This window comes from Hydra vulgaris, chromosome 09, assembly GCF_038396675.1.
Source record: "Hydra vulgaris chromosome 09, alternate assembly HydraT2T_AEP".
Taxonomy (NCBI): Eukaryota; Metazoa; Cnidaria; class Hydrozoa; order Anthoathecata; family Hydridae; genus Hydra; species Hydra vulgaris.
Genome location: NC_088928.1, coordinates 49,703,333 through 49,728,842, shown reverse-complemented (window position 1 = coordinate 49,728,842; position 25,510 = coordinate 49,703,333). Strand labels below are relative to the sequence as shown.

General features: G+C 28.9%; 1 protein-coding gene and 1 pseudogene across 2 annotated transcripts in view; both read right to left on the bottom strand.

Moving 5' to 3' along the window:
- The window catches only part of LOC101235968 (cyclic AMP-dependent transcription factor ATF-3), a 42,019-nt gene extending 16,770 nt beyond the window's left edge, over nucleotides 1–25,249 (bottom strand). Inside the window, exons 1-4 of one of the 2 annotated variants that reach the window (XM_065805967.1) lie at nucleotides 24,746–24,852; nucleotides 24,578–24,630; nucleotides 22,290–22,466; nucleotides 2,910–3,017 (exon numbers count right to left, since the gene is read on the bottom strand). In XM_065805967.1, the coding sequence (XP_065662039.1) occupies nucleotides 2,910–3,017; nucleotides 22,290–22,466; nucleotides 24,578–24,630; nucleotides 24,746–24,785 (378 nt within the window). In that variant the 5' untranslated portion in view covers nucleotides 24,786–24,852. Of the gene's footprint in view, nucleotides 1–2,909; nucleotides 3,018–22,289; nucleotides 22,467–24,577; nucleotides 24,631–24,745; nucleotides 24,853–24,928 lie in introns of those variants that run through there. The other variant, XM_065805968.1, reaches the window with a different exon arrangement.
- Nucleotides 1,599–1,668, bottom strand: LOC136085667 (U2 spliceosomal RNA; annotated as a pseudogene).
- Nucleotides 25,250–25,510: the final 261 nt, after the last annotated feature.

The following is a 25,510-nucleotide window of genomic DNA, read 5'->3' as shown; positions in this document are numbered from 1 at the left end:
ACATTCCAGTGGTAGTCCAATAATGGAGAGAGCCACACGATTACTAAACTTTCTTTTTCGAGTTGAGTTAGAGAAAAGGTGGTGAATTTGTATACTTAACCCCCTCCCCCCACTTTCTTTAATATTTAATATATTTTCTTGAATATTTTGCCCCTTTCCTAATAGTTTATATTTATGAAACTCTTTTTGAAAAGTGATTTTAAGTATCGATTTGCCACGAATTATTTGGGCACCGGTTATTCTTCATCCATACTTTCATCTTCTAAATCCATTAGTATTGTGCTGATATTTGTATCAAATACTAGTTTATATTTAGTTTACTTATTTGTTTTAAATTGTTGAACACAGTTGGTTTATGTGCCGTTGTTTTTATTATTTGTGCATAAGAAAGATTTGGAGAGGCTAATTGTTCATCCTCGTAGTTTTCTACGTACACATCTTTACCTCTTAGTTCTGAGAGGCAATCAGTTATATTCTTATTATAGCTTATGAAATCCTCCATTGATTAAAAGTTGATTAAAAAGGCTATTTATAGACCTTTATATATAATAATATGCACTAAGTCCCTCAATACGCACTTAATCACTCTAAACGCCCCTCATGATCTCCATTATCCCTCAATACACTCACTACTCAATTAACACTCTATCAGGCTACTAGCTCGTCGAATATGCTAATAAATCAAGAACAGATACTTATTTTTTTGCCAAACAACTTGAGACTCCAGCAACTGAAAGCAGAATTATGCCGGGTTCTAGAAAACGGTTTTTTTTTGGGAGAGTAAACTCCTTGTGTATCCCACTTAAGGGTTTATTTATAGCTACTTAGCCAAAACTAAGCAGCTACAAAAAATGGAACAAAAATAAATTAAAAATAACAAAAGCAGTGTTATATAGTTTTATAATTTTTATTTTTTTTGTTTTTATTTTACTTTATTTATTTTAAGCTGTATGACGAAATTTGTTCTAGTATATTATGTCTCGGTTATGGATTAGATTTTTTGGTTTTTTGGCTTCAGTATGCATATACTTTAATTTAGTTTCAACACTTGCCTTTTATCTTGTTAGTCTTTGTTCTTCATAACCTTGTCGCCTTTTATTTTTTTCCTTCTCATATTTGGGTCTTTTATACCGAAAGAACCTTTTTAATTCATCTTCGGTGCAATTGTGTTTATAAAAACTATAAAAAAAAGTTTTTATTGTAACACCGTATTTAATTATAACATATAGATTGAAACTCTATTAAAAGTTTAACTCCAGATACATTAATTTCTGAACATATTCTGAATATGTAGTTAACTTTTATTCGATGCTATAGTTTTCCGTCAATTGTTCTTTTTGTATTTCTTTGGATGGTATATTAACTACCTGCTCCATTTCTTCTTCATGGGTGATTTCTAGTATTTTATGTTTAGGTGTGGAGTTTTTAGTAATGTTTGTTTTATTTATAGCCGACGTTAACTATACTTCTTTCATATTCGTTGGTTCTAATAGGATCAAGGATGTTGAAGGAGACAATGACTACGCCAAGAACCTCTATCGACTGTCACGGTTTCAATCTCATGCTATTTCTGCTTTCTAACAACACCGTAACCAAGTGAAAGGTGGTCCGAAGCCGAAATAAGAACAGATACTACACTTGATCTTAGCCATTAGGCCGAAAAGCGATATGGAGGCATAATTTTATGACAATGTTTTTAGCTTGGTAAACTAAAGAGTAGATCAATATTTATATAGGTTCTCTGTATATTTCAAATTGTAGTTTTATATTTTTCAGACTGTTGTTGTGATATTTTTTGAGATTGTGAAATAAATTTATTACAAGCATTTATAAAAATTTCTGAAAATATTGAAGAATTCAAAAAGATATCCCAAAATACCGAGACAAATTATGTTCATGTCTTAAATAAATATTTTATTAACCTCTTCACTTTTTGGTTCGTTTTGTTTGTTTTTTAACTATAATCCTGTGTTACTACTGAATGTCAATAAATAGTTAAACTAAAAAAAAACTATTTCTAGGGCACCTTGATTGAATAACTGTCCTCAGGGCCTTTATTTTTTATTATGACGAGCTGTGCTCGAACTATTTAATGTTAGCGCTTTTTGTTCTGCTGCGGTTACATCAAAAGTTGTTATCGTTTCATTTCTTTTTAATATCCATTGTTATGAGATATATTTGTTGTTATAGACTATATCCATTGTAATGAAGATATTTTAAAATATGCAGATATCTTAAAACTAAAATATTTGAAAGATAAGTTTTTTTTTGCTGAGTGTTTGCATAGAAACAAATAAATTTTTTAACTCTTTGGATAACTGACAACTGTAAATCCTAATTTATAATGTTAACAAAAAAAGAAAAACAAGAATTTACAATCTGATAAAAAAAAAAAAAAAAACGATTTGTGGAAGGTTTTTTGTTTTTCAGAAGAAAAAAAAAATTTGGGCAGCATTAAAAAGTTCGTCTTACCGCATCGTAAACTTCTAATGAGAAAATGTTTATTAAATAGTAGTAATACATTTTTTTATAGTTAAACTTAATTTGCAATCCTAACTGTAACGGTAGCTTTATCAAATTATATTGGATACACCCTACTTAATTATAATATTAACAAATGAAACTCGTTTAATTAATATAATTATGCGTCAAGTTTAATTTAAAAATCTAATTTAATAAATAAGGAAAGTAATTGAAGAGCTAAGTGCTAGGAGTACTTAAGTCACGAAGTAAATATTTTGAGAAACTCTACTTTGATCAGAGCTATAACAGTTCAAAATAAGAATATAAATGGATGATCAAAATAGATTTTCTCAAAACATTTGTTTTGTGACTTGAGTACTTTTAGCACTAAGCTCTTCAATTGTTTAATTAATTCAAATTTATTGGTAACTAAGATTTAAATTTACCTTCATTAAACACTTTATGTGCTCTTTTCTTTTATTTCTACATTTTGAAGCAGCAACTTTATTTCTCTCTCTTCTCATTTTTTTGCGTTCACCTTCTTCCAGTTTTATCTATGAAAAAATGTTTAAATAAAGTATTTTAACTAAAGATTAAATGGTTTGCAATTTGTTTTCAATGATTTTTTTAAAACTATTTTGAAAAAAAAAACTTTAAGATTTTAAGTTAATTTTCCTACACACACACACACACACAGACACACACACACACACACACACACACACACACACACACACACACACACACACACACACACACACACACACACACACACACACACACACACACACACACACACACACACACATACACATACATACACACACACACACGCGCGCGCGCACACCACGCACGCACACACACGTACACACACACTTAAATTATACGATAACAGTTTGGTTTAATTGATTGCGTTGATTAAAGTTATTTACAACCAAAAGTTATTTACAACCAAAATAAACAAAAAAAAACACTTTTTTATTTGAAATACACATAAGATCTTTTGCCTCTTAGTCATTTAAGTATAGATGCTGACAAGAAAACTAAAGTTAGCATTTATATTCTATTTTTGAACTTCTCGATTCAATTTTTGTTTAATAATCTAAAGTACCTCGTATATTAACCGTTTTTGGCACTTAATTAATAGCAGAAGCATTACGCTATAAATGACTACATAAAACAAACTTTTTGTTTTGATGGCAATGAACGCTTTTGATTGATATATATTTTTAACATGAAATATTTTTATTTTAAAAAAGTAAAAAACAAAAAATGAAAAAATATGTAGACGACGAACACTTTAATATTGCATCTAAAAGAAAGCAAAACCTCTTGTCCGTTTCTCATGTAAACAAGATTAATTTTTATAAGTAAATATTAAACTTGCTGAAATCTCGTGAGTCGACCCGACTCAGTCAAGTCCCTAGATAAATAACTTACCAACAAAACTAAATAATTTACGGAAATGTGCCATGAATTTACCCCGTCCAATTCCAATTCTTCGTGTATTTTTTACTTATACATTGAGTTTTAATAAAACTCTTAAATAAATTTTTTTTTTTCCAAAAAGTCGTTTGACTGAGCGTGCTATAGTTGAACATACAAATAAAATATTTTAAATTTTGAAAAAATGAGAAAGTACGTTTAGCAGGCGTGTTTTATGTGTATTAACCTATCTAAGTGGGATATTTTTATGCAAGAAATTTTACTATAAAAATTAAAACAATTAAATATCAAAGGCTTTATTTAGGAAAATTAGATAAAAATTACCTAGGCAACAAAATGCAGTTGATCATTAAATTCTACTAATATTTTATGATTTAGTTTAAAAAATTTTTTTTTTTCTATATACCTGTGTTAATTCAGGATGACTTTTTAAGAAAAATTACTGTAATTTGGAGTTCGGAACGAAAATACACACACAAGTTTATCTCTGTTTTAATAGGTATGACGAAAACAAAATTTAAAAAACAAAGTTTATTGATGAAACTCAAACTTCAATAAAATGCGTTTTGGCGTTTTACATTAGTGACCGAGTAAAATTTATTTGCTCCTAAATTGGGGATGGGTTTGCTCAAGTCGCAAACATTTTAATTTAATAGAAAAGTTTTAAAAACTCCGAAGGCTCGACAAAACTAAAATGATTTAAAAACACCTTTAAGGGAAGGTTGCGTATGTTGAGCATATTAACAGTGTATTGTTTCTTTGCAGCCGAAATATTATAATATTTATATTCATTTTTCCAGATCATCATAATTTTATCATTATTATCTCAACCATAAAAAAACAATAATAATCTTTCCTATCTCTAAAAAAGTAAACAATTCTATTTTTTAATAGTTTTTAATAATAATTTTAATATTTTTAATAATAACCTTTCCTATCTCTAAAAAAGTTAACAATACTTTAGCCAGCGTTACTTTGGCCACACTTCGGTAAAAAGATTATTTAGCTTATAACTCCATTAAATATATATTTTTTCCCACTTTCATACATGCAAATCATTGATTACACTTTAACTTTAATTATTATGTGGGTATTTAATTTTTCAGCTTTTTTTAGGTTGGCACTACTGGCAGTAAAAGTTTTGTTGTTATGGTTACATCAATATTTACCTTCCAAACTTAACTTTAGAACTTAGGTAAGCTGAAAAATTAAATACCCACACAATAATAAAAGTTAAAGTGTAATCTATGATTTGCATGTATGAAAGTGGGAAAAAATATATACTTAATGGAGTTATAAGCTAAATAATCTTTTTACCGAAGTGTGGCCAAAGTTACCCACGCTGGCCAAAGTAACCCCCTTTGAAGGTATTCAAAAATTATGACGGGGATGGTAAACTTTTTTAACAGTAAAACAATTAAAGAATATTAAATATACCACCAAGAAATTAAAATAAATAACACCGTCGAACTTGTATGAATATTCTTAACGAAAAAAATTTGCGAAAAAATCATTAGTTTATCCGAAAAAAAGGTTATACCATCTTAGGAACCTGCTTATCTTACGCAACCTTCCCCTAAATGCACTTAAAAGCTCACATAATGGTTCCATAAAAGTAATTTTTTGGTTTTTCTAGATGAGGTTGATTGTAAATTTTATAAGGTGCAGCCAGTATTAAAATCGATAAAAAGTTTCATTTTTCATTTTTGTTCTTAAGTTTGCGACAACAATGTCGTGTTTTTTTGCCTTCCATCGACGTTAGTTTTACTGTTAGAAAAGCATTAAATAATAAATTCATATATCTAGATCTTATTCCAGTGACTGCAATGGAGTCTTCAAAAGAACTTTTAGGTACAAACAAATAACGCTCGCACTTTCCGTTTTCTAATTTTCCCTCGCAGAGTCTTTAATTAAACCTAAAATTAAAATAGTGGTTTAAGTTCGATCAAACTCACCGCGCAAAAGAGCAAATGTCCTCATACTTCTATTTTTTTATATAAGTTTAGCGTTGTGTAATTTATGGCAACCCCTTGGTTGACAACTTTTTAAGTTTCCATGGCGTAAGAACTCAGATTAGATATAACAAAAAACCGATTCCTAATAAGGATTTGTTAAAAATTAGTATTACTGAGATATTGTTTATTGGCAAGAATTGTTTGCTTTATACAATTTAGGGGTAGTCTTTCACCACTGTTTTTTCTTTTGATTTAAATTATTATGGTTTTCGTTCTATAAAATCAGAAATTACTATCAGCAAAAAGTCCAAATATCATCAAGAACAGTTTAAAATTGTTTTAGTAAAAAAATTACTCAAAATAAAAATTTCAGAAACTTATCTTTTATTATAAATAAAAACTTTTGTATCAAGATATATTCTTCTTGAAATTTCAAGAGAATTTACAATTCTTAAATAAGTAAATAGTTTTTAAATTTTCATTCGCTCTAACAATTAGTCCTAATTTTCCAATTTTAATTTTCTATTTTCATATATTTTTTAATCCCCAGGGTTTTGAAGTTATAAGTTTCATACAACGACGGTTTTTAATGATGCATTCATCATACAGTACTCAATGAATACATTGAAAATATCTTCGTTATTGATACTCGAATAGTTTTTTTTATGTAAGTATATTTTATTTCAGAAAACAATGCGTTATTGCTCATGAAAAGAAATTTTCAAAATTACTCAAAATAAAATTTTTTCCCCAAGGTTCCATTTTTGCACCTTTTTTATTTTTAATATACATAAGTAATCTTCCTATAAATAATACCTTCCTATAAATAAACAGTTGATTAAAATCTAACAAATTATCGCTAAACACAGAATAAACCAAATACATTCTTTTTCATTCTAACCTTTAAAAAATACCACTCGATTTACCTTCGCTAAATATATATACTAAAGAAATAGAAAGAACCCAAGCAACTAAGTTTCTAGGGATAATTATTGATGAGAACATGGAAATCACATATAGATATATTAAATACCAAAATATTAAAAAAAATTGGTATCCTCTACAAAGCTAATTCTATACTGTCTCCTGATAATTCAAAGTAAATAACAAAAATACAAAAACAAATAATAGACTTATTTATCAAAACTTGAACGACTATATATTACCTATTTAGCAAATCGTGTACCTTACTTATATTTATGTGTATTGAAATAAAATTTAAAAAAATGAAAAACTTCTTTTTGTCTGGATTCTTTGTTTTTTTGCATTTTAGATTTTTACTTTCATTCTGCCGAAAACTGATGACATTTTTTTTTTAAATATAAACTTTTTTTAAATTGAAGTATCCAAAAATATTAGTAACACATAAAAAAATCTTATTATAGTAAACCGCGGGATAGCGGAAATGCATTTAAATCAAGAAGTGTACGCCACCTTCCCTCACCAAAGATGCTTATATGGCCAGAGCCGGCTTCGAGCAAGAACCTTGAATTTCTGAAGCCAAAATTCAAACCACTACACTACGGCTGTTTAATGAAAAATCTTTAAAAAATAATTTTTATAGATATAATGTTGTTTATTTCATAGATATATCATATTATTACATTATTATACATAATCACATATTTTTAATAAAAAATTTTTTTGTTGCCGTATACCTCATTTATTTATAAAAAATATAGCAAAATGTAGCAATATATAAAAATTATTTTTACTAAAATAGAGAAATAATTTCAGTGCATATCATACACATGTGTTCAAGGTTAAAAGTATAACTAATTTAATGACTTTGTTTAGTTTTGTGATTCGTACAATTGTAAGGTTATTATGTTATTAGTACGCCCAAGCTTATTTTAAATATATATTTTTTAAATACTTTACCGATATTTTGTTGTATCGCCTCGCGTTGTTTATTCAATGCAGGGTGCTACTTGAGTTATTTTACAAAAGCATGGTAAATTTATTATCTTGTGAAAGTGTAAAAATCTATATTTGAAGATAAAAACTCTTAAATTTTTTTCTGACACCAGTCCATGGAGCACAGAACATTTGCTGGACGTCTTGAGGAATTCGTACGGACTTGTGACGTCTATAAACATTGTATAGACGTTTTTCGGACGTCAGTGCCCGCTGGGAGTATTGTATAGTACATAACGTTCTTGAAACAAGTTTTTTTTTACCTTGACATGAGAAATTTTTTTGCTCGGTAAATCTGAAACAATTTAAGGCTTTTCGGGAAGGTTATACCTTTTATAAGAAAAGTTTTCTTTGAAAGAACTTTATGTTATTTCAATCAACGTGAAATCATTCTCAGAATCTAAGTTTGCAGCTTTTTCATTAGACTGTTGTTTCTATATAAAGTTTTGAATATTTGCATAATTTTAGCAGTATATTTTTTCTGAATTTTTTGATTGACTGAAATTAAAACAGGTGACTTTGAGCTTTTTTATATTTTTATTTTAGGTGCCCCAACAAGTCCTTACGGTTTTACCATAGAGCACCGGGGGAGAGTATTTGAAAGGAAGTTTACGCCTCCTTCCTTACCGATGTTATAAAACTTCTCCAGAGGTGGTATTGAACCACGGATCTCTGGCTTCTGAGGCAAGCGCGCTAACCACTGTGCTACGACTGTTCAAAGAGCTGTTACTATTAAGATGAAACATGTTCAAGTTTAAATGATTTAACATGGGTGCCACAAAATTATAATTATTTGTTAAATCATAAATCATTTGCACGTTCTCAACTACGTGCGGACAATTTGTATAAAAAACTTCATCTCTTGTGTATGGTTATTAAGAAGCTCCAAGATGTTCTTACGGTCTTATTACAGAGCACTGCAAAAGTTTCTAACTAGGGTACACCGTGGAAGCATTAAACAATAAAGTTCAAGTCTTTATTTTTGGTAGGGGGGAGGTGGACTGGTCACTTTGTACCTGGGAGCGGAATCAGAAGGGGCGCACAGCGGCTGAATTTTATTTTTTTACTTTATTAAAATAGATTGATAAGACATTGATAATTTCCTTTCATTAGGCTCCTTATATTAAAATTTAAGTTACTTTGTTACTCGATTAGGGCACTATTTACTAGTTGTCGGTAGTTCATATGTCAACAATACACCATTAGCCAAATTTGTAGGTCTGAAACTAGTCGAAGCAGTCGAGCAGCACACACACACACACACACACACACACACACACACACACACACACACACACACACATATATATATATTTATATATATATATATATATATATATATATATATATATAGCTTAGGCTTAGGGTTAGGATTACGGCAAGGTATAAACATGTTTATATTAGTGTAATTAAATAAATAAAAATAACAAAAATCAATATAAAAAATATATTTTTATTATAAATAATAAATCTAAATATAAATGAAAATAGAAACAAAATAAAAATTAAAAAAAATATATAAATATGATAAAAATAGTATAAAAAAAGTAAAAATAAACAACATCAAAACGGGAATAATAAAACATGTCCCCGTAAGCGCCGACTTGGAGTGTATGTGTATATATATATGTATATATATATATATATATATATATATATATATATATATATATATATATATATATATATATATATATATATATATATATGTATACATTAATAGAACTAAATAAAGATTAAATATAACGTGATAATTTTTTTTGATTTTTTTTTTGTGAAAAGGCATCACTTGCGCGAAACTAACAGCTTACAATATGTTATGGAAAAAAGTTCTAAAACCGCGACTTGCCAAACAACATATAAAAAAGCGAAAAGAATTTTGCCAAAGCGTCAAAGAATGGTCTGAAGAAAAATGGAGAAGAGTAATGTTCAGTAATGAGATGAATATTGAGGTTAATAACCGAAAAAATAGAATTATGGTTTGCAGGTAGCCATCAGAAAAACATAATCTCGATTGTATCGTTCAAAGAACAAAAAAAGGTGGCGGGTTGGTTGGAGAATGGTGCTGCACGATATATTATGGTCTCGGTATGTTTAAATTATTTGATCTCAACTCTATTTATTAAGGCGATATTTTAAATCACAACTTGTTCATCAATTGATGCACTTGAGCAAAGCGTTCCGTTCATTTTTCAGCAAGACAATGAGCCATGTCACAGGGCTAAAATTGTCTCTGAATGGTTCGAAAGCAAAAATATTCAGCGTCTAACTTGGCTACCAAATAGCCCAGACCTAAATTGTATTGAAAATTATTGAAGTTGACTTGATAAAGAGATTCACAAGAAAGCACCAAGGAGCCTTTGCGCAATATTTTACAAAAAGTAAAATATTGCGCAAAGGCTCCTTGAAGGAGTTGCGCAATATTTTACAAAAATACTTTGAAATTTTCCCAAACATATTTTAGAGAATTTGATAGACTCAATACCAAATTGTATAAATGAGTGCATAAAAATTTATGGCAGAATTACGCGATATTAGGTAAAAATTGCCGTTTTTTGTTGTTTTTATATGTATATATATATGCTTTTTGTAAGCAAAGCAGCCCTTATAAATACTTTTCACGCTGCTGCTTCGACTAGTCTCAGGCTTTCGCCTATAAACTTGGCTAATGATGTATTGTTGACATATGAACTACAGCCGTTAACGATGTTCATCTATATAACTCACCAACAACATCTATGTTGCTAAGAGAACTATGTTCTCTTAGCAACATAGATGCTGTTGGAAGAGCAGTTTTTAAATCTTTTTTTTTTGTAGCTCAAAATATAATAAAAACTACGTGCTCCTTCTCCTTCGAAAGAAAGTAAATATATTTAACAGGCTGTTAAAAAAAAACAACTTGATATTCACTGATATTGAAGCAAATACTGGCAACACAAAAAACTATTTGACAAATGAAATGATTGCTACGTGTACTACTCTTATAACTAAGTTTACACAACCAATTGAAGAACTGCCAGCGGAAATTGCAACATTGTTAAGAGAATCGTTTCAGTTATAGAACTTAAAAGATCAAAGAGTGGTTTTTATAACTTTGATGAAAGAGAATGTTCCAAAAACATTAAACAAATTAAGTGTGAAAAATATACTACCTAGTTGTTAGTACTTAAGGCCAACAACTTTGAAAAGCCATGTTGTTTTACCGGTCGCAATTTTATAAAGAATTTTAAAATGAACTATATATGTATATATATATATATATATATATATATATATATATATATATATATATATATATATATATATATATATATATATATATATATATATATATATATATATATATATATATATATATATATATATAAAATTCATTATCATTAAAGAGGCTCATACGGCCCTCTAATAATCTTCTCGGAATTTCAATTTCGGAATTTTCCTCTTCTGCGATTTAAGTGACATCAGCAGGGCTTTTCTCAAACTAATTATTTCGGAGATTAGCCTGAATAGTATGCGCTGCTTCCACAACTTTGGACCACGGATATATTAATTTAAGGTTAAGGCAAAATTTTGGTTATTTTGTTCAGTTCAGTTATCAATTCATATCAAATCACAAGATGAATGGAAACAAAAAATCTGTTTGGTTAAGCTCTGTTCTTCAGAAACTGTATCAATGCCTTTCGCGCTTTCACAAATCCTGAGCAAAACTCCTTTAAGTTGGAAACGCAAAAACTTAGTACAACTAACTCCACATTTCCAACAGGTTTCATACAGTTGCTTTATAGTAAGCTGGAAAAACTATTTAAATAATTCCCACCAATAAATTGACGATGAACAAAACACATAGACTATTTGCAGCAATCCTTATGTGGCGGCGGTTGAAACAATTATAGCTGTAGTCGATGAAGCAGCTGCATCACAGATAACCAGATTTAAATTGTGATTGTCATACAGACAATATATAGCACGGTTAATAACTTCTAAAACTCTTGTCTGAGCACCACTCTTTTTGTCTATTATACTTTTTCCATTATCATAAGCTTGTCCTCTGCAGTTTTTAATATCCAACCCGTTTTGTTCCAGAAACATCAATACCGTTTCCGCTAAACCTTCGCCTGTCGTATCCTTGAGATTTAAAAAATCAAGAAACTGTTCTTTGACATTGATTTTTATAAAAGTTACATTACCCATTTAATTGATGACAGACAATTACTCCAATCTTCAGAAGACGTTCAACGACTTTCAGCTTTTTTATGTTGCGAACACCAAATGCGCTTGTATCCAATTTTATCACAAAAATGCGTAAGTTTTTTCTGATTCCTCGCAACAATAGCTTCCGCCTTTTGTTTTTTCAACTCTTTTTTTTAGCCCCGCAGAAATTAATTTGAAAACTTATTTCAGAAGAAAATAAAATTTTTGCTTTTTCTGTTAAAATATACAAGTTTCGTTGTCAAATGGATTATTTAAATAAAAACACCGAATGCCTTTGCTTAACAAAGGCACTTAACGCACAAACGGCGACGCTCTGATTTTGAGACCAGACCTTTTGGTGGTGAAAAGGTTAAAGAAATCTTTGGTACGGTTGTTGAAAAAATGCTAAAAGATTATTGTGGATTTAATAAACCTGACAAATAAATACAGAAGAGAGGAAAAAAGGTAATTCCTGGTAAAGAAATAACATCGAATGATCTCAAAGTGAGCAAAGAAACAGAAGAAGGAAAACGAACACAATGTAGTGGTACTGGTGCAAAATTGGTTGTAGCCAAAAAAAAACGATCGAACAAAGAAATCGAGTCTTCAACATTATCAGATATTGATTCTGAAATTGAAATGGAACTTCAAGATGACAGTGAAGACTCTATGGAATGAGCTGATAAAACAACTGACATTCTATTTGAACTAAAGCAATGGTTAGATTTGTAGCTTACGCCGGAAAAGAAATCCGTTGTCAATTACATTGGTCAAGTCGTTGAAATTTTTTAGAGATTAAAACTGTTTCTTTTAAATTATTCAAATTTACTGAAAGCAAAGTTACTATAGATGACTTTGTTCCATTTTCTGCTGTAGTTGAAAGAATTATAGATGAACCGAAAAAAACAAGGGATCGATAATGTTTTCCAGCCTGTCTCACCAATTCATCTTTTGAAATTAAGAATTTTTGATAATGTTTGACAATTTTTCAACAAACTTTTCATTTTTTTGAATAGTATCAACTGTACTAAGTCTATAAATTTTTTTTAACAGCCTAAAAAACTATCAATGAAACACCGTCGTGAGGTTAACTTGATATTTGGTTGAAATAACATTTACTATTAAAGTAACCGCGACGTACGGGGTTACATTGATAACTGTTTGGGCTTTTAAAAAAAATGCAATACTAGTTCTGATATTTCTGAAAAGAATTTTTTCCTGATAAGGAGAGATCATTTGGTATATTCAAACCAAAAACGACAGCAATTAATTAAAATTTTCTCAGAACTTTTAAAAAAAATCACAAAAACCTATCAAAGTAACCCCTCTCAACCGTTGTATTTTCAGTAATAAGTTTGCCCTTTTTTAGGCCAGACTCAAAACCTTTTAGATTAATTTATTCTTCAGACTAACAGCTTTCATAAAAAAAATAGCTAAAAATATTTGGTAAAGTTGCGCGTGTAGCGTAAGTTAAAAGTGAAGTCACTCATATATGCATAGCGCGCATATCTCCACAAAATTGATAATAAATTTGCCAATTCCATGGTAAAATACTCATTTTATAATTAGAAGTGAACCCAGACCATGTAGTAAGAAGGAGAACTTTGTGATTTTTCAATTTAGTGAATCCAGACCATCTAGTAAGGGGGCTGTTTCAGGTTTAGTAATTTGTAAACAGACAACCCCACAATACAAAATTTGCACCACACAATTTTATTAAATATTTATTGCACTTTTGAAGATTCTCCTTAATTTACTTACGTTTTCGTTGCGTTACGTTTACGTTAATTTACTTACGTTTTCGAAGTGTTGTTATCGCCCCATAATATCATGTAATTAATACCATATTATTTGCATTAATAAACGCATACTTAATAGTTCTAAACACTAAATTTAATTTTCATTAAACGCTTTTATTAAGTTAGGGGTCGTCCATAGATTGCATCACGCTCTAAAGAGGAAGGGGTTGGTGGTTTTGCAACGGCTTGTACGAGACTTGTTACGAAAGAGTTACGAAGATGTGACGAGGGGGAGGGGGTCAAAAGTAATCGAAAAATGCATGACGTATTTATGAATGACCTCTTAATGAGAGTTTTTGCACGCTTTTTTTTTTTTTTTAATAAAATACTGAATAGAATAGACCACGTTGTTTATGTTTTGTTATTTTGACAGCTCTGTTATCTGGCAATGGCTGCTCAAAAATTAACGCGGTTTCTTTTAGGAAAGCCTGTTGTACCATTGACCATTTTTTGCTTTAAGACATTTTTTGCGTAGCCTATTGAATAAATTTAAACCATTCAAACTGTGTGATATTCTCTCTTTGTGATATTCTTCTCTTCTGAGCAAAATGTCATTATAAAAAAAATGCAATGTGTAGACCTTTTTAATATTTTAGTTTGTTATGTATTATAAAGAAACTTCTGGTCTATCTCATGTCCAAAAGTAAAAACAAATCTTACTATTTTGTTAGCAATCCTAATTGTCTAAAAAAAACTTGAAAAATCAATCCTTACAATCTTGCAAAGACTTGTGTATCGAAGTTTATTTTTATTACCTATTTTATTACATATTACCATAATGCTTTTTAGAGTAAATATTTTAATGTTAACAGTAAAAGATACAATAATAAAAGAGTATAATATATTAATTGTAAAGAGAGGTCAGATCAACATCAAATATAAGATACAGACGTTTAAATGAACCATACTTGCTAGTGGGAGTTTCATAACAATATCTTCAAGTTCCATAATTATTGTCATTGTCACGTATAAATTTATTATAAAAGTCTTCTGATTTCTTACAATACTTAATTTTATAAATTATACCAACAATTTTTATAACTTCTGCTAGATGATGTCTAGAGTATTTCATTCCGGCCAACTTGACAATTAAAAAACTTACAGAAACAAGTTTACTTTCATTATCAACTGTATATTCTCAAAAATCAATTTCATCAGAACTTTCATCATTTAAACACTTGTCAGACCGACTAAAAATGATCTGTTTCGTTATTTTTTTCTTTTTCTCGAAGATGACCCTTTACATTGTTGCTTATTAGATATTGAATCTATAATAACTTTAATTTAGGGTGTATCAGTTAAAGCAGGCTCTTTTCTTTACGCTTTTTTGTAGTAGTCGTATTATTTTAGGTGAAACAATGAATGATATTGATGGTAAACACAAAGGAGCCATTTTCCCTAAACAATAGACGATGTTAATGGTAAACTGGCAGGAGCAGTTTTAATATCAATAGTATCATTAGAATTGCAAATTTCAATTTTCACTATTGGCCTAACAGTAATATTTGCAGTTAAAAAGCCAATATCAGTAAAGTATTTTCAGTCATGCTCCCTATTTGTATTTTGCCACTTGGAGCTAGAGTTTTTGGTGGAACGTGGACTGTGTTAATTTTTGTTTCATCTCAGTTCTAAATCTTTCATGGTTCAAAATGGTTCTAAAACATTTTCGTAACTTTTATATACAATTCTTAAGGTTTTTTTATTAAATGCAGATGATCTACCTAGACTTGTAGGCTGTAATTTTGATAGAGATAACAAAAGGTATAATAATATCTTTTACCAAAAGATGTTGTTATATCTAATGGGAAAATACTTGCAGCCATTATTCAACAGCACGTTTATTTTTCATCCATGAAGTTTTAATTTTTTTACGATTTGCTTGAAAGCATATTCAAATGCAAATAATATGACCTGCTTTAATGTAAGTTCGAAATGCATAATTGCAGCATCTGCCAAATGGTTTATCAAAACTAATTATTCTTCTGTTGAGAACATTTTTTCGCAACTGCTTCAACCGATATATGAATGTCGATATTGTAATGTTGCAATGTCTTGCAGCTTCACTTAAACTCATTTTTTGTTCAAGCACAAAATTCACTGCAATAAGCATATCCGTTTCGAAAATCGTCTTGCAAAAAAAACCAACCTTGAACCTTGGCATTTTAAAACTAAAATGTATTTACAGAACTGTTAAAATATTTTTATGCTTCTTATCCCCTAGAGAACTGTGCTGAAATTAAGTAATAAAATGAACTTAATTATGATATTGATACAGTTGTTCAATTAAATAAATTAACAAAATTGATTATTCCAAGTAGTGTGGTTCAAGAACAAATAGTGAATTTCATTACAATTCAATGGAATTATTTCATTTCCATAATAATAGAAACAATTTTGCATTCAAGAGCAATAAAGCACAGCCGTCTGATAAACTCGATAACTAATTTTGTAAATTTGGTCTCTTAAAGTTTACAAATAACCGAGGAAACAAGTTTTGCATGTCAAAGGTACAACCTCCTAATCTGGTTAAAGGTATACGAGATGGGTTTCTTTAACAATTATTCTCTTAATACCCATTTATGGTAAGAAATAATCATCCAAACTTTTCCATAACAATAAAAAGATGATGGGTAATGTTTATAACTTCGTAGATGAATCAGACAACAATTTATGACCGTTTTAAAATCAAAATAAGATTAACACAAATATTTACTTTTTAAAAGCCAAAACATAAGTTTCTCGTGGATCGATACGATCCATTCAAAGTATGATCTTTTACGGTAAGAAGAGTTGTCATGGACTATTATTTCAAATGTCACTTCACGTTTTTTTGAAATAATAATAGTTGGCCGACAGGATAGAGTGACAAAAGGTACAACGTGGTCAAAAGCAGGTTCCCCTACTTTTGAGTAAATTTTTAACAAGCTACTTTTTCATTTGCTTGAATATATTTTTGACGGGCAACTTTTACTTTTAACTTGAGTAATATTTCGCTCTAGTAAAGGAACTTTTATTTGAGTACAATATTTTTTAATTTATTCTGCTCTGATTAATTTTAATTTTTTTTTACTTTATTCCGTCTCTGAATAAATTTGGGGGGTCCTCTGCTTAAAGTGGTTGCCAAGCGCTGTTGCACCTAACAGTTGAGTATTTGATTAAAAAAGTCGATCAAAATTATATCATCTAAGTTATCGCAACAACAAATGTTTCATAAAAACAAGTTAAGGATATCTTATAAAAAGAAAAGAAAAACTTAAAAAAATTTTAAAACTTAAAAAAATTTTAAAACTTAAAAAAATTAAACACTTTTTTCCGCTTAATCACCAATAAATAACAATAATGTTACGAGCTCACATTACGACTTGACGTTCACTAACTCTAATAACACAAATTAATAGCAACATCTTTCAAAGCTAAAGAACAATAGCTCTACGCGTTTATATGTAAAAACTACATGACGTTATTAAATAATATGAATCTTTGCATCACCAGGAACCAGGAATTATTGAAATATGTTGCAATTTGTATGCGATTATTTTATTCTCAAATAATGATTCTAAATAGACTATGATGTTATGAAAATACATGAAAAACAGAGTTCTTATGACCTTTATGGTCAAGGGAATGTTAAACACAAAGAACTACTTAGATAGATAAGCATGCGCGATTTGTATATTACAAAGGTAATAAATAAAGTAGTATCCCTCAGAAAACAATACAAGGGGTGTGGAAATCATGTACTTAGTAATAATCACTTTTGTAAAGCCAATACTGGAAGACATTGAAGGCAATTCATGTACGTATGTAAACAAACAAACTCATCGAAGTAAAGGAATAGAAAGTTTGGCGCCTTTAGCTTTATGTAGATTTAAAACGAATTTGATTTTGAAAGCATCTGACTTAAAAGGCGCCAAACTTTCTATTCCTTTACTTCGATGAGTTTGTTTGTTTACATACGTACATGAATTGCCTTCAATGTCTTCCAGTATTGGATTTACAAAAGTAATTATTACTAAGTACATGATTTCCACGAGTACCAGAAACAGAAAAAAGTTATTTTCTACTTTTTAGTCGATTGAATAGAAAGTTATTTTTAAAAAGTTTTTTTTATTTATTTTATTTTCTACTTTTTAGTCTTGATAAAATTGAATTATTACACTTATTGATTTTGATTAATATTCAATAAAAATTTATTTTGAGTTCTGTATATAATAATTAACAAAAATATTTGGAACATATTTTTTTTTTATTATTAATTTAAATGTTGGTTGGGTCTTCTTCTCGGTTGATGTATTTGTTCTTTTTTGGACGCATTTTTATTTGTCTGAAATTAACAAGTGGAATATTTGTAAAATTTTTAATTAAATTTATATTGATACTTAACACTTTTTGATGCCCTCTCGGTATCCGATATTTTTTTCGGAGTTCCAGATCTAACCAACGGGGAGGTGGGGCATTGTAAATCTAAAATACTTATTGAATCAAATGTAACAAATATAGCTATTGTTAGTCGGCAAAAGATTATTTGTAAAATTTCAGGGCTGTACGATCAAAAGAATTGCTTCAAAAAGCGCTGTGAAGTTTTGGCCTCACAAAAAAAAAATGCGGACTCGTCAGTGAGTGAATAGAAAGCTATAAAATACATAACGGTTACACTGTCGTTTGGGGCGGTAAACAAAAATTTTAAAAAAACTGCTCCCCAACAGATACAAATACGCCACTGCAAATCGGCATATTCAAATAATATAATATTAAACCTATTTAAAATACGGATATGGAGCATTGGGTTGTACAAAAAAAAGGAAACTTAACCGTTTTTGTCGTAAGCGTAAACAAAAGCGTGATTAAATTTTAAATTAACACAGAACACGCAAAACATTTTTAATAAATGAGCACTTTTACTATTACTGTATGAACTAAATTTATATAATGTTTTATGTTTTAAGAATAGCAAAAGCAAATCAATATTTTTTATTTGTTTTAGCTATTCAAAAAACGCAAAACATTATTTTGCTATTATTCATAATAAAATTACTTCCCATTCTCTTTTATGAACAAAACCTATATAGGCATAAACAGTATTTTGCGCCTTCAGGAATAACTTAGCTGGAGCAGTTTTGTTTTATCGTCCACGCGTGCACCTCGCATTTAATTTTTATTCATTTACATATAATATATGTAATTTATGAGTTCATAATAAATATAATGAAGGTTTGTTAACAATATTATTGTTAACAAATCTTTATTATATTTATTATGAACTCATAAAGTTAAAAGTTAAAAAAAAAAAAAATGAGTACCGTAAAATGAGGTGACTTTATACTGGTAGGTGACTTTGGCTAATTTATAAAAAATAGTTTTAACTTTTAAAAACTACTTTGTACTTCTGCGACTTCTTCCAAATTTAGGTTTATCACAAAAGTAAAGTTATTCTGTTTATTTATTACTTAGATTAATTGTAGTTTGTGGAACTATTGATATAATATTTTCTTTGTTTATTAGAGTCTATAAAAATTGTTAAATTTATATGCTGCAAAATTGTGAGTTGGTTGAAACTGCTGTTAATATTTGAGTGGGTTGTGATGTTATAACTAATAGTAAATTTAAATAGGATGAGTTTTGTAAAATATTTGTCAAATTTATAACTCTTCTAATTAAAATTAACTTTAAGTAAAGTTTATGGGGTGGCTTTGGCCACAACTTGGGGTGACTTTACCCTAAGTGAAAAAATGTAATTATTTGATTTTCAATATTATGTTTTTTATTTATTTTTCATAAAATGTTGTCTATATATATTTTTTTAATGGTTTAATTTTCAATTTTTGTTTTTAGGACAAAATATTAATTAATAATCATATTTATATCAAAGAAACCATGCCAAGAACTTATAAACGTGTTGCTGGGAGTCGTGATTATATTCCATACACCCAGGAGACATTAACCAAATGTTTAAAAGAAGTAAGAAGTTTAACACAAACAGATGCTTGCTTGATCTTTAAAGTTCCTCTATCAACAATAAAGAATAAACTGAAAGGTATACATAATAAAAAACCAGGCGGTTGCACAATATTTAGTGAAATTGAAGAAGAAATTTTTGCAAACTATGTCTTCTTTTAAATTCTTAGTTGACTGTTATGATTTACGAAGTATTGTGAAGTCTTATGCAGACCGTAAAGGAACATTTATTAGGCTATTTGCAGGAAATACGCCTTGAGTTGAATGGGTAAATTTATTCCTTAAGAGAAATAAACAGCTAAGTGTTAGATTTGCAAGTAAGATTAAAAGAAAGAAGGCAGAAGTAGGTACTGTTATTATTAATAACTTTTTTGATAACATCACTGCTGAACTGGCAGGGGTTCCTCCATCAAACAATCGGAATTACGATGAAACTAATTTAACCGATGACCCTGGTAATAAACTAGTAATAACAAAGCGAGGATCAAAATATCCTGAGAGGATAATTAATTCAACTAAGTCTGCTACATCTTTGATGTATTGTGGTAATGTAGAAGGGCATATCCTTTCTCCATATATTGCATATAAAGCAGATTCGATGTGGACAACTTGGACAGAAAATGGACCAAAAAGAGCGCGTTATAACCGCTCAAAGAGTCTATAACCGTATAGGGTTATAATCGCTCAAAGACTCCAGTTGTTTTACAGATTGGTTTGAATCTTTATTGTTAACTAAAAAAAACTCCTGGAAAACATGTTCTAATTGGAGACAATTTGTCGTCACATATAAATACATATGTACTGTTTTGAAAACAATATCAAGTTTATTGCACTTCCTCCTAGTTCCACGCATTTAATGCAGCCATTGGATGTTGCATATTTTCGACCAATGAAAGCTCAGTGGAGAAAAATATTAACAACTTGGAAAGAAAGTGGCAAAGGACCTTCCAAAAGACCAGTTTCCAGCATTGCTTAAATGTCTCACGAAACAAATTGAAGAACCTGGTTGTAAAAGTAAGAAGGGAGGCTTCAAAACTGGATTATACCCACTTGATCGAAAACAGGTGCTAGATAGACTTCCTAAAAGAACATTTACAAATAATAATGTCACAGTAGAAATCGGTTCTCTTGTCAGTGGTTCTTTCAAACAACATTAAATTGAAGCTAGAGGTGATGATCATATACCCCCTAATAAAAAGTGACATAAAGTCTCTGTTGTCCCAGGAAAAAGTGTATCATCAATTGATATAGTTAATATGCAAGCAGCTATAAATACAAAATAAGACAAGAAGAAAAATGGCTGTTGTTAAAAAAACCAAGGTATCCACTCTTGAACAGCAAATAATTACAGATAATCTATTAAATAACTCTAGCACTGATAGTTAGATGATTGATGCATAGTTTTTTGAGTTTTAAATATTAATAAGGTTTCTTTGTGATTTATATCTTGAATAAATTTGTAAGTTAGTTTCAAGCTGTTGTTTTTAATATTTTTTTGCCTCAACAACATATCACCTAATATCCATGTATCTGTGAATATGTAAAATATGAAATGATTTTAATCAATAATTATAATTTCCTTTTAGGTGGCCAAAGTCACCACCAGTATAGGGGTGGCTTGACTCACCCTTAAAATTAAAAAAAGAGGGTCAAAGATATAATTTTTTTATTTTTTATTTTAATTATTTATTTATTTGGCATCATGCACATCTAATGCAATTTATATCAACATATTTATCATTTATAATAAAGTTTTGAAAAAAAAAGATTTTAAATTTGGCCAAAGTCACCTCATTTTACGGTAATTACTGTTGTTAATTATAGAGGGTTATTTACTTTAAAAATGTGAATTAAAAAAAGTGATTGGATAGTTTCCCAATATATAATAAATATTATATAACACGAAAAAAGAATTGTAAATTTCTCAGAATTTTAGTTTTGTAAACAATTGTTTTGGTTTTTAAAAAACATTTTACACTTACAATTATAAAATCTTTTATCTGAAATTTCACATATTTGTATGAAACTTCGCATGTTTATCTTAAGCTATGCATAAAGAATATGATCGTGAACTTATTTTGAACTTTATTTTGAATATTGTGGGGTATTTTTAAACGCTGTTACTTTAAAAATATTGCGCAATGAGAAGTGTTTTAACCTTCAAAATGACTATTCTGATTGATTCTTATGTAATTTTAACGTTTTTAACGTGCACAGTCATTGGAAAGAAGACTACTTATGACTCAATATGATAGATACCAAATTAAACTCAACTTTAAGAAATAAAAAAATTTAAAAAACTATAAAATTAAAAAAATGGTCAACATAGAAGATAACAAAAAAGCTATCGAAATAACGGCAATCATTAAAATGCAATTATCTCAAAGTCTTTTTTTGAGAGTTAAAAAACGCTTCAGAGCAGCACACTGTTGGCTTAACTTCAAAACAACGTCGGAATTGTTGGACACACCTTGTCCCAACGTTGGGCCAACGTGTTGTGCTGCCTGGGTTGTAATACACTGTACAAAGATGAATTATCTATGAATAATTTTATAAGTCTTACAAAATCGTCTTTCCGATCGCTAAAGTAAAGAGAAACATTATCTTGATCACCAAATGAAATGTGATTTTCGCGTTTGATTTGAGGAAAATGATGACTTATATCATAATTTGGAGCAAGTTGATCCAGCGAGTACCCACCAACAGTATGATTAAGATCAGTCTGCAACAGCCTACATTCCTAATAAATAAACTACAATTCTTAGAGTTTGTAACTCAGCATTAATTACAGATATTGCAATGTAATCACCAAATACACTTACAAAATTATATGAGAATTTGGTATTTTTTTATAAATTATTTAACAAACATGAAATCTCCTATTATTAATTATAAACAAACTAACTTCGTGTATAAATAGATTTTGTAAGTTTTTGTGTTTTTTCATAACTTTGTTTTTTTACAACTGAATTTAAAATATATTTTGTTAATATTTACAAGATTTAATTATTACAAGAAATACTAATTACATAATTTAATAAACTTTTTGTTGATGTAGCGTCACTTCTTTGCGGCAGAAATCTCTAAAATAGTCAGTATTTAAACTACTTTTTTTTTCAATCATGTTAAATTAATAAAAATAATGCATTATTATCATAAAAATCCCAAGTGATCTATCAAACCAACAGGCTAATCAAGATTCTCCATCAAACTAATACGTTAATCGAGATTGTTTCGTTTTAATTTTGATATCCATTTATCCATTTAATAACCAAGGTAATGCAAACATTAGAAAAATTTAATTTATGGCAGTGATTAGATAGTTGAAATTTGTCACTTGTCATATTAAATTTGGCAATAAAGTTAAACTGACTTATCAATAAAAGTTGTAACCTAATAAAAATGGTAACCCAATATAAATAATTTCTAGGAAACTCACAGAAAGTTTCTTATCTTTATTTGAAAAACTCAGGAATCATAAGAAATATTATAAAATTTATTTTATTTGACTCAAAGAAACTCAAAGTATAATTTTTTGTCTTCGCACTCTCTGAAGAATTTAAAAAACATGATAGAAATATTATAAAATGTTTAATAAACCTGTAATGTTAAAAAATTATTTTATCCACCCTCAAATACGATAAATTAGTACTAAAGTTCAAAAGAATTTAAAAAGTTAGATGAAGACAAAATTAAAATAGTAAGGGAAGTCAATTACTTTGTTTAAAGTTAATACACAATTAGCCTTGCAAGTAGAGTAATGCCTTGTGCCTAGTGTTGATCCATATTTTTAACTTTTGAAAAATTTGCTCCAAAATCAAACAGTAGAAATTATATTTAATTTTGAGAATAAAAACTTTGATTTAAGCAAACTTTTAGGCATACGCTTGCCGGATTATACTAATATATCCAGTTTGAGACAAATTGATAAGTTATTTAAGTTATATCGGAGGTTTGGAAGATAATTCGATTTAAAAAAAATAATAAAACTCAAAGCATGTTTGCTTTATTACCTTTTTCGTCAATTGTTTCTTTTCAAATTAACTGGAATTATTTTTAATAACATTTTAAATACATTTAATTTCTTTTTCCCTTTGATAACCGTTTTTTCAACGATTAATTTAAAAGCCAGTTTTATTACTTGTTTAAGAATATGGATAAAACGGGAATAGAAAAAATCTAATGAGAAGGGGCACTGCTTTCTGTATTCCCTAAAAGTAAGCAATATATTTCTCAAAATGATTAGAGATGCTATAGTTAAAGGTTTATTAATTTTCTGAAAGATTTGTAGTATTTTATTTTATTGGCTAAACTGACGATAAACATTGTAAATAGTTGATAAGTCAATCAGCGTTTTTTTTTTCTAATTTTTTTTTTTTTTTTTAGGTGCCTCAAGAATTCCTTACGGTCTTATCATAGAGCACCGCTGAAGAGTATTTAATTGAAAGTTCACGTCTCCTTCCCAACCAATGTCGCCAAACTTGCCTAAAGATGGGGTTGAACCACGAATCTTACATTTCTGAAGTAAGTGCGCTTCCGTCTTATTCATTTTATGGGGTCACACAAAAACCCAAAACACCTATATTTGTTTCTAATTTGAGGTGTTTATAAACAAAGACAAGATTTGTTTGTAAGTTCTCTCCTTGAATGACTTTTCTTTAGGATCATTAGGAAAAGATTCTATTAGGTAAATTTAGTTTTGAGAACTTTTAAAATTGTTATTAATTTGACTAAAAATTAATAACTTTGTGAATGATAATTAACAATTTAAGAATCCTAAATGATCTAAAAAATGTTTTGTTAACTTTTATTTCAAACAAAAAAAAAGCGAAAGAATTATTTAGTTCTTACAGGCTCGTTGAAAAAATGTGTTGACCAATGAGGTGCAGAGAAAAGATCCATGTCTTCCATAATAAATTTAAAAAATACAAATGAAGTAACAATATAACAAATAGATTTTTCAATTATTGCGCTTTTTCTAAAACAAAAACTTTAATTTCTACAAGAGAAAAAAAGTACCTTTAACTTCTACGCAATGGTGAACAAATATTTCATGCATTTTTTTTAAATTATACGTTTAAGTTTTATTGTCTAGACATTTAATCCAAATATTGCATTTTATAATGCAACCATTTAAAATTCAAACTATAAACTCTTTTATAAAAAAAATTGCATAAATTTTAATATATAAAATATTTTAACCTCGGCATATCCAGGAAGAATTTGATCCATCATTTTAGTGGATATTGTTTTTATGATAGCTGAAACTTTTGTAGTGTTAAGTCTCCAAAACGCAGCTGTTTAGGTTGGAGCAAACGAATTATTCTTTTGTTTGCAAATGAAATATTGTCAAACATATTTGACGTTAAGCAAGCGCTAACAGGTGACCTGGAAGATTGGTTACTCACCACAATAACTGAAGCATGTACACAAACACTTAGTTTGTGTAGATGCTCAATTTGAGCCAAGCGAACCCATCTATTTTTTTATCATTAAAGAAATTAAAGGGAGACAAAAAATAATATATTAAAAGTTTTTGTCTATATTTTTTCTAATTACAAATTCAGCAAACATAAAGAAAGTTTTTGACTTAAATAACTATTTATTACTAATATTATTAGATGTTTTTTAATATGAAATTGTTTCTAAAACATCAAATAAATATAATTTTATATCTTAATAAATAGTTGGCTTTTTTGTCATGCTCATTGGTTTTAGCGGCATGCTTGTTCACCCATGATGCTTTTATGAGTGCGGCAAACAGTTTTAAATGAAACGGTCGAG